This window comes from Parus major, chromosome 27, assembly GCF_001522545.3.
Source record: "Parus major isolate Abel chromosome 27, Parus_major1.1, whole genome shotgun sequence".
Taxonomy (NCBI): Eukaryota; Metazoa; Chordata; class Aves; order Passeriformes; family Paridae; genus Parus; species Parus major.
The window spans coordinates 2629520-2640146 of record NC_031796.1 but is presented as its reverse complement, the minus strand read 5'-3'; the positions used below and the strand labels follow the sequence as shown (position 1 = coordinate 2640146).

At 56.8% G+C, this 10627-nt stretch overlaps 1 protein-coding gene across 1 annotated transcript in view; it reads right to left on the bottom strand.

Annotated features, from left to right (window-relative positions):
• WNT3 (Wnt family member 3) overlaps positions 1 to 10627 on the bottom strand; it is a 42021-nt gene that overhangs the window by 2198 nt on the left and 29196 nt on the right. The window contains exons 2-3 of the mRNA XM_015651213.3: positions 8344 to 8585; positions 510 to 775 (exon numbers count right to left, since the gene is read on the bottom strand). Coding sequence (XP_015506699.1) covers positions 510 to 775; positions 8344 to 8585 — 508 coding nt within the window. The remainder of the gene's footprint in view (positions 1 to 509; positions 776 to 8343; positions 8586 to 10627) is intronic.

The window sequence follows — 10627 nt, the reverse complement described above, 5'->3', positions numbered from 1 at the left end:
GATGGAGCTGTGACTATCATCTCCTCCAAGGAATCATTGGGTGGGATAATGTTATAAGAGGGAACATGCAGGAAGGAGGCACTGGGAACAAAATCCTCTCCATCCAGTGCTGACCTGGGCTTGGGTTTCCACACATGGCCTTGGAAGGTGCTCAGGATGGAAACTGTGGCTGCCCCACCCCTGGAAGTGTCCCAGGCCAGGTTGGACAGGGCTTGGAGCAACCTGGGATAGTGGAAGGTGTCCCTGCCTGTGCCAGGGGGGTGGAACAAAATGGGCTTTAAGGTCCCATCAACCCAAACCATTCTGGAATTCTGTTTGCACTGGAATCAAGGAATGTTTTAGCTCTTAACCCCACCTGTCTGTTTGGAGGGAGAGGAAATGCTGTGCCCTGGAAAATAATCCTAGAAAGTCACTGCCTGGGAATTCCTGTGGTCCCACTCCATCAGGAGGAGCTGACTGGGCCATCCATGCAGGACTGGCCACTCCTCCTGTCCCCACTGGACACTCACCGTCCGGCCGGCCTCGTTGTTGTGCCTGTTCATGGCCGAGCGCGCGTCCGGCCGGTTCTCCCGCGCGTCCGCGAATTCCCGGGACACCAGCACTCCAAAGTCGGCGTCCTCGCTGCACCCCCCCCATTTCCAGCCATCCCCCGGGGGTCCCTTGTGGTGGGAGTCACAGCCACAGATGGTGGAGGTGCCCTCGGCGCAGGAGCGGGTGACAGCGAAGGCCACCCCGGCCGAGGCGATGGCGTGGACGAAGGCGGATTCTCGTGTGGCTGCAGAGACACAGAGCCCGGGGGGTCATTGCTCAGTGCAACACTGCTGTTTTCCTTCCCAACCTCCCCCAGCAGCACCTAAACCTCGCTGGAAAGCAAAAGGTTATTTAGTTAATTTGTTAATGAGGGTTTCCTGGAGCGGGAGCTGCCAGTATTGCCCTTGGGCAGGAGTGGGGCAGGGGTGTGACTCCAGCTCTGGGGGTCACTCACACGTGCAGCATTTCCCAAACAGGATCCAGGATTTCATCCAGCACGGGTGCTCAGGGGTGAACAAGGCATCAGTAGCAGCTTGAGGGGCCTCAGGAGAGAGTTACTGGAGTAATTCCTGGTCTGAGAGCCCAGAGAGGGGCTCCATGCCAGGGGTTACAGATGGAGAAGCTCATTGACCTGGGGGAAGGTGCAGGACACACTGTGGGAGAACAGGCATTTGACCCTTGGCCTCAGTGGCTGCGCTGACTCTGGCTGTCCCAAGTGCTGTCGGTATCTCAGAACCAACCTTCTCCCTGGGGACACCTTTTGGCACAGAGCTCTGCACAAGTGCAGCTCCCTGGGCAGGGATGGAGACTTTGGGTCTCTAACCCAGAGCAGATGCTGGAGTCAATCCAACCTTGTGCTGATGTGCAGGAGACTGGGAGGGGCTGGAGGCCGGGGCTCAGGGGCTGCAGTGCCTGGGCTGGAGGGTTCTGACTGCCTCGTGGGTCTGCTGTGATCGGATCATTGGGACAGCTGTCAGTGGAAGTGGGATGGAGCCAGAAATTTCTGCTGAGAAAATCACCTTGGAGCCAGTCCCCTCCTTCCAGAGCAGGAGCCATGAACCATCTTCTCAGCTGTCCCCTGCATCCCTGCCCTGCTCCTGCCTGGTGCCCAGGGGCAGCAGGTCCCTCTCCCCAGCCTCGGTCTCTCTGCAGAGCTGGGTCTGGCTCCCAAAGCCGAATTTCCCAAGCTGAGCTGGTGCCAGCCCGAGCAGGCTCTCAGGGGAGGTGGCTGTGGGTGGGCACCAGCTGTGGGAATGTGCAGCCCTGTCCGGGGAGCTCCCAAATGGGATCTCCACCCAGGGCTGCTCAGTCCTGCCTGTGCCGGCAGCACCTGCTGAGGTTTTAATCTCATTTCAGTTCAAACTCTTCCCTCCTTGCCCTTCCCTGTGCCAGCAGGGATCCAACCTCTACCTAGCAAAGTTTTCCTCGGAGATCTTTCTCCAGCTGCTTATACTGGGACCACTGGGGGCGGCGGGCACCGGCTGAAGGTCCCGACTCCAAACGAGGTGTTTGAGCCTGACAAAGGCTCTTTGGGTGGCCCGTGATCCAGAGCAGATCAGATTAGAGGAGCCAGCGAGCCCTCCTGGCCCCAGCCCAGGACAGCTCGGGGACAGGGGGAGGACACGAGTCGCTCTCGGACCCGATGTGGCTCCGAATTCCCCGGGAGATGCGGATGGGCACGGGGAGCAGGGTCACTGCAGGGCCGGGCTGGGCTGGGACCGAGCCGGGGCTGGGACAGAACCGGGGCTGGGACCGAACCCGGGCTAGGCTGGGACCGAACCCGGGCTGGGACCGAGCCGGGGCTGAGACCAAACCGGGGCTGGGACCGAGCCGGGGCTGGGACCGAACCGGGGCTGGGACCGAACCGGGGCTGGGCTGGGACCGAACCGGGGCTGGGCTGGGACAGAACCGGGGCTGGGACCGAACCCGGGCTGGGACCGAACCGGGGCTGGGACAGAACCGGGGCTGGGACCGAACCCGGGCTAGGCTGGGACCGAACCCGGGCTGGGCTGGGACCGAGCCGGGGCTGAGACCGAACCGGGGCTGGGACCGAACCCGGGCTAGGACAGAACCGGGGCTGGCAGTGCCCGCCGGGCAGGGCCGCAAGGACACGGCTCCCGTGTCCCCCGTGTCTCCCGTGTCCCCGGTGTCCCCCCGTGTCCCCCGTGTCCCCCGTGTCTCCCGTGTCCCCCGTGTCCCCCCATGTCCCCCGTGTCCCCGGTGTCCCCCCGTGTCCCCCGCACGGTGCCGGCCGGGGGGGAGCGAGCTGCGAACAAACCCCTCGCCCTGAAATTCTCGCCCGGGTCTGGGCGCGGAGCTGGGAGAATTTCCCAGAGATGAAATGAGGGAGCGGCGTTCCCAGAACCAGGGGAGGGGCTGGCGAGGGAGGATTAGAGCCGCCTTGACAGTGCACCACTGCGACTGTCTCCCAGCCGGGCCCGTTACCTGCTGGGACACTCAATTTGCCATTGTTCCCTCGGTGTCACACTGTATTACCAGCATAATGCGGAATGTTTCCGCCGGCCAGCGTACCCACGGCACAGAGCACTGGCATTCCCCAGGAGCACCTCGTAGCAACGGGGCAATGTTCCCCTGTCCTGCCGTCACCCTCCAATCCCGCCAGCCCGGCTGGGAAATCCCTATTGATGGCGCTCCCCAGCCCCCCAGAATGGCTAAAGGGCGTGTGAATGCGGCAGCGATTTGAAACGACTGCGGCGCTGCGATGGTATCGCTCGCCCTGCCTCACAGTAGGGGAGGAAGCTTAGCTCTTTCTCATCGGTATAAGCTTATTTTTCTCTCTCCCTCTCTCCTTTCCCTCCCCCTCCCTTTAAGCTGCTGAGTTTATATCAAGCCGGCCCCTGATCCCACACACCCCTGTTTAGATGCAAATGACTGCGAGTGTCATGGCTGAGAAAAGCCATGGGTTATCGTGGTGCGGGTCTGCCTTTTCACAGCTCGTGTCAGGGGCTTAGCCGAGCTCACGGGGACCCCGAAGGCAGCCCGGGCCCAGCTGCCTCCCCTGCACCTGCCCCGGGATGCACTGCCCGGCCCCGGGAGCATCTTCCCGGAGATCTCCGGAGAGGAGCGGGGGCAGCCCGGGCTGGGGGACAGGAGCACACGGGGTGGGGAGAGGGGTGAGCTCCTGCCAAGCTCCGGCAGATTCAGCTCTGGCTGCGGCTCCGACACCTCTTCCTCAGCCCAGGAATCGCTCTCCAGGTGCCCGTGGGACCTCCCTGCCCCGGGCACTCAGGGCCGGCTCTGTCTGAATCTGAAATCATGGATTTCATCACTAACCCAGGGAATGGAGATTGTTCCCCCCAGAGCAGCGTGTGGCTGCTGGCTCAGCCCTGGCTTTGGGCAGGACTTGGCTGGAAGAGCCATTGGCTTTAGATAAGAACTGACCTTATTTTACAAAGAAAAGGGAAAGGAGGGAGGGGGAAAGCAGGTTTTTCCTCCCTCCTTATCCCAGACTGCACACCTGCAGTATAAATCATCTTCGGGAATCTGCTTGTAAAAACATGATCTTACCCCACATTCAGGGGTTGTTTTTTGTGGGTTTTTTTTTGTTTTTTTCATGGCCTGGGTTAGACAATAACACATGGGAAAAGAAAAGCCCCATAGAATCATAGACCTACAGAACAGTTTGGGTTGGAGCCCATTCCATTCCACCCCAGCCATGGCAGGGACACCTCCCACTGTCCCAGGCTGCTCCAGCCCCAATGTCCAGCCTGGCCTTGGGCACTGCCAGGGATCCAGGGGCAGCCCCAGCTGCTCTGGGCACCCTGTTCCAGGGCCTCCTCATCCTCACAGGGAAATTTTCCTTCCCAGTATCCCATCTATCCCTGCCCCCTGGCACTGGGAAGCCATTTCCCCTTGTTCACTGATAGATTCTTGTCCCCAGTCCCTCTCCAGCTCTCCTGGAGCCCTTTTAGGCCCTGGAAGGGGCTCTAAGGTGTCCCTGAAGCCTTCTCCTCTCCAGGTGAGCACCCCCAGCTCTCCCAGGCTGTCCTTCCTTGCAGGAAGATCATCAGTGGCCTCAGGAAACCAAAGCCTGGGCAGCTACAGCAGCCACAGCCTTGTGAGTCTGAATCTGGGGTGGGAAATGTGGAGAAACCCGGGTGGGTGAGGGCAGAGCCTCACCAGGGCTGTTGTTCAGCAGCTCCCAAATGGAGCCCTGGGTTTCCCCTGAGCTGCCTTTGGTGTTCCTTGCCCTGCCAGGGGCTGCAGGAGGAGAGGCTGGAGCTGTGGCTGACACTGGGGAGGGAGAGAGGATGGCAGGGGAGCTGTGGGAAGACCTGGAGGCAGGAATCCCTTGGGTATTTCAGGGAGGGCAGCCCTGGGCTCCCAGACTGTCAGAAATGCTCAGAGCCCGAGGAGGAGCAGCCCAGGGAGGCTGGGACACGTGTGCCACAGCAGGGGCTGCTCTGCACACCGAGCTCTCCTCCAATGGAGGTCACCATGGTTAATGTGTTTGCAGCTCCTTTAAAATGAAATTATCCTCAGTTTCTTTTCAAGCTCTATTAGAAATGATTTTTGATGCTGTTGTAGTGAGAACTACACCTTTGAAGCTTTTCCAAAATAGCCTCAATCTACTTGAGGGAGCAGAAGCTGAGATTAACCAGGTTAATACTGAGGGGGAATTTCATCCAGGTGTTTGTCAGAGGTGAAACCCCAACCCTTTATTGGCCAAATGCAGCGTTTGAGCTGGGACAGGGATTGTCTTGGTCTGGGTTTGCTTTTGGTTTGTGGGGCTGCACCCCTGGGTGTGCTGGAAGTCAGGAAAAAGGGAACAAGGACTGCCAGGGTGGCCACAGGATCCGGATTATGGGCTCAAAACTCTTGGTTTGAGGAGCACCTAAAGGGGCTCCAGGAGAGCTGGAGAGGGACTGGGGACAAGGGATGGAGGGCCAGGAGCCAGGGAATGGCTCCCAGTGGCAGAGGGCAGGGCTGGATGGGATATTGGGCAGGGATTGTTCCCTGGCAGGGTGGGCAGGCCCTGGCACAGGGTGCCCAGAGCAGCTGGGGCTGCCCCTGGATCCCTGGCAGTGCCTAAGGCCAGGCTGGACATTGGGGCTGGAGCAGCCTGGGACAGTGGGAGGTGGCCCTGCCATGGCTGGGGTGGGAATGGGTGGGATTTGTCCAACCCAAACCAGTCTGTGACCCCTGTTGCTGCATCTAAGGAAGAAGCTGAGTTGGACAAGATGATCTTTAAAAGATCTTCCAGCTCAGACTATTCCATGGTTCTCTGGAGGCTCAGGAGTGTCCAGCAACCCCTGGCTGATGAGCAGGGCTGGTCCCTCACACCTCACCGCTGACAGCATCTCTCAGTTCATCACCAACCTTATTTCTTCCCTCAGCTGAGGAAGCTGTGCTGGAAAGGTTCTGGTTTTCTCTGTGACTTCTCTGCTGCAGATTCTGGGAATCTCAAAGGTTCCCTGCATTCCTCACTGCCACACAATGACACCAAACCCATCCTGAATCCGCTCATTAATTTTGAAGGCAGCAGGGAAAAGACACGAGCACAGTTCAAAAATGTGAATAATACCCACGATCAGATGGGCTGGGCTTTGATGTGTCCTTCTTTGCAGATGCTGCTGTTTATTTTTAACTGCTCTACTTACAGGTTAGTGAGACAGCAGGATAAATACGCTCTGGGAGCCTGGCAGTGCTGTCTGGAGATGCGTCACGGTGGGATTGGGAAAGCTGAACATCCAACGTGCTCACTCATTTTTCTCCATCTGTCAGAGGGGTTTCAGAGCTCTGGGTGATATTTTACCTTGTCAGCTCAGGGTTCGTGGAGATGCTGAGGCAAGTCCACACATGAGGCTTTGCTCGAGTCCCTGCAGCCGAAAGAACCTTAAAATATTCTCCATAAATTCAAAGTTCAGTTTGCTCATTACAGGCAGGATGGTTCAAATCTAATCTTTAAGTGCTTTCCCGCTGACAGAAATGGTGGTGAGAGATTTTCAGTGTCTCAATGCTTGAACAGTTCTTTCATAACGTGTTTAGAATTTTTATGATAGTTTTTTAATGACCCTTTTTTAAAGAAAATTAAAACTTTCTGATCTTTTAAGTGCTGAAATTTAGGACAGGCTTTTATTAGGCAGAAAATTAGAGTGTGTTGAGCCCTGCTGACAAGTTATTTGGTAGTAAATACAACAGTTACCCTAAAATACACCCTGGCATAACTGAGGGGAAATGAATCTCATGGTGCCTATTAGTGCTCTAATAAGACTTTACAATCCTGGTTCCTGAAAAGAATCCCACATTTACACAAAGGAAAGATTTTCACTGAAATACTCGACTGACATTGATCTGAAACAATTCCTGCCTTTAAAGGGAGGCTGAAACTTGAAAAAAATCTACCATGAACTGTTTCTTTGCAGAATATTGGAGCTTTGTCAGAAAGATTCATCAGAAGTCCTGCATTCTCCAGGGGACTGTTGGGGCACAGTCCAAAGTCCTGCTCTCACCCCAATTCCTCCAGTTTCTTGACGTCTGTACCATAAAATTCCCATTTCCAAAGCATCACTGGAAACAATAATTTCTGTTCAATAAAGAGATTTTGGCTTGCAGGAACCCAGGAAGATGAGGGGGAAATGGTTTTGGCTGTGTTTGTGAAGCTGTGAAACCAAGATGTCACCTGTGGATGTCCCTTGTGCTGAATGTGGCACGGGACAGGATGGAGAAACTGGAGATTTTTATTCAGTGGGAGTTTTTAATCCACCACTGAGTTTTGTGGGAATGCCTTTTAATCTGGGGTCTGGGACATCTGAGATGTGGGACAGGTTATCATGGAGCTGTGCTGGGGAGGGTCAGGTTGGGGATCAGGGCAAGGTCTTCCCCCAGAGGTGCTGGCACTGCCCAGACCCCAGGGAATGGTCCCAGCCCTGAGGCTGCCAGAGCTCCAGGAGAGCTTGGACAGAGCTCCAGGGATGCCCAGGCTGGGATTTTGAGGTGTCTGGGCAGGACTGGATGATCCCTGTGTATCTCTTCAAACTCAGGGAATTTTGTGATCCTATGATTTTCCCCTCCAGCACCTCCTTCCAGGCTGTTTTTGGGGCCCTTTCTCACTTCTTCCAGTGTAATGCCCCATGATCTCACTGGGAATCCCAATTTTCTGGTGTCTCATCAGTGCTCCAGTGTGCCTGATCCGTGCCAGCTGATCTAGAAAGTGGCATTTCAGGAGCAGGGGATGGAAAAGAGTTTGGGGAGAGGAGAGGGAAAATGAATTTATAACCTCTCCTTGTTCTCTGCTTTTTGGGCTTATTTGTGAAAAGTTTCATTGAAATCCCATTGAAAAAAATCTTCATTGAACTGAGCCTGATCAGGACCATGGATTTCAACCATGGTTCCTCACTGGTGGGGAAACCTGAGCCCAGAGACCTGCTGGGGTGGGCAGTTTGTGCTTCAGTGGCTCTGCCTTGATCCCAAGGAACTCAACCACATCCCCTCTCCTTGGCTTTTCCCGTGGGTCTGCTGGACCCAGTTTGGAAATGCTGCATGCCCTGGGCAGGGAGGTGGAGCCCATGATTCCAGAACATGTGAGAGTGCTTGGGAACCTTCCCTTTCCTGTACTTTATATCCTCCCTGGCCCTTCTGAGCTCCTGGGATGGGAACAGACCTTTCCCTCATTTCCCTTGTGATGGAACACACCAAAAACTTGGGAAAGAAATAAACTGGAGAAATGAGGGTTGAGAGCTGGCACATCAGACCCTTTCCCTGCTGTGTTCCCAGCAGGACAATCCAAAGCCCAGTGGAGCTGTGCCAGCTCTGCCCCAGCCCAGCTGTCCCCAAGCCCCCAGGGGTCACCTTTGTCCAGGACGGGCCCGAAGATGGCCAGGCTGTCATCGATGGTGGTGCAGTTCCAGCGGCGGCCCCGGAACTGGTGCTGGCACTCCTGGATGCCCAACTTCACCCCCTCGGCCACGCTGGGCATGATCTCGATGTAGTTGCGGCAGAAGCGGAGCTGCTTCGGGACGAGGCCGGGGATGGAGCCGCAGAGGATGGGCTGGGACCCCAGGGAGCTGTACTGCTGGCCCAGGGCGAGGGACCTGCAGGGGACAGGGGACAGGGGACAGTGTCAGGGCTGGGGAACAGCCTCATGCCTGGCCATGCCCCGTCCTGCTGCCACTAATGACCCCAACCCTGCTCCCACCATCCCCAGGGGGAGCTTGATGAGCCAAGAGTTCACAGGGACAAGGTTCTGCAAGCCAGGGATTTCCTCAGAGAGCAGAACTGCTGGGGTGAGAAGGGCTGGGGACAGCCTGGGCCTTTGTGGGCACTCAGCTCTGCATGGAGCCATTCCAGCTACTCCAAAGCACCTGGGAGCTCCCCCAGGGGCTGCAGCATCTGACAGGACCTGCCAGGGACTGGACCCAGGGCAGCAACACCTGGAGCCTGGGGAATACCCTGGGATCTCTCAGCTGTCAGGACTGACATGAGAGATTCTCAGCTGTGGCCAAGGTGCAGAGTGCCCTGTCCAATGCCAGGTTCATCAGCAGAGGGATCAGCATTCCTGGACAGGGGCTGCTCTGGGGTCAGATGTGTCAGTGCCACCGTTCCAGGCTGGCTGGACCTGTGCAGGTGCCCCTGGCAGAGACTGAGCAGTTCCACCTGGATGGACACCAGGCTCAAGGAGCAGCTGTGAGCTGGGGATGGTGCAAGACAGATCTGAAAGGATCCTTTCTACTGCTCCAAAGAGCTGCCATTTAAAATGGTGGGAATAGTGGTCAAATTGCTTATTTGGCCAGAAATTGTCACTGAAGGGTGGCACACAGTGCCTAAAGAAGCACTGAGCCATCCAGTATTGCACAGACACAGGGGCAGCCCGAGGCTCCAGCCCAGCCTGAGGTGTCTCTGCAGAAGGGGGGCTCAGAAGTGAGTGAGCAGCAGCTCTGTGCCAGAGTGACCACCATGAACTCAGGGTAGAGACCTCACTGTGCAGGTACCACTGGGCAAATAAGGAAGAGTTTTGACTCTGTGTGTTCTCAGCCCATGGTGGGATTGTTGGGGTGTCCTGAGCAGGGCCAGCAGCTGGCCTGGATGATCCTTGCTGGGATTCAGGATTCAACTCAGGAGATTCTCTGATCCTTTGATTGTTTCTCTTGTACTGGGAGTCCACGTGCAAGAGCAGAGGTGAGGCCCCAGCAGTGCTGAGCAGCAGGGAGGGATCTCCTCCCTCTCCCTGCTGTCCCTCGGGCAGCCCTGGTGGCTCTCTGTGCTGCAGTGTCCCATGGCTGCTCCACAGTCAGGGTTTGGTCCAGCAGCACTCCCAGGTCCTGCTCTGCACTCCCTGGCTGCTGGCCCCAGCCTCTGCAGGTGCACGGGGCTGTTTCTTCCCAGGGAGTTTTTCCCCAGGTCCCTTGGTTGGAGTTGATCCCATTCCTGTCCACTGAAGCACATTCCAGCCTGTGGCACCGACCACTTCTGCCACTGCTTCCTCAAGCACCTGGAGACTGTGTGGGAGTAAAACCATCATTTGTAGTCCTTGGTTAATCCAGGCTGGGAGAGCCCTCAGGAGGGCTCAGAGCAGGGGCACTTTCCAGGTTACATTTGCTTTCTCAGGGCCTCATCCTTCCACAATTTGGACTCCTCCAAGGACAGAGATGCCATCACTGAGGGACTGTCCTTACCCAGAGCTGCTCTTCCAGCCTGGAGGCTCAGGCTGGATGCTGAGCTGGCATCAGTTGTTGATTTAATTACACATGAATGATTTTAAGGATGCAAGGGGAATGCCAGGGTACCTCCTTAGGAGAAATGTGTCTGCTGGAGACACTGAAAGAGAGGACCTGGCTCCCACTCCTGCCCCAGCTCCTGCTCCCTGTTTCTGCCCCTCTGAGCCTTCAGGCAATCTTTGGGCTCCACATCTCCCACCCTTGGATGGGACACACAGAGGCAGCCAGATGTGGCTGGGAGGCAGCAGCACAAAGGGCAGTGCACTGGGTCTGGCTCCCAGAGCTGCTCTGAGCTCCCAGCTCCCTCCCATCCCATGGATGGGGGCTCAGCACTGCTGGGACGAGTGGCAAGCTCCAAGGAACAGACTCTGCCCCAGTGATGCACTGAACAGGCAGCACCTTCTCTCCAGCCATCACCT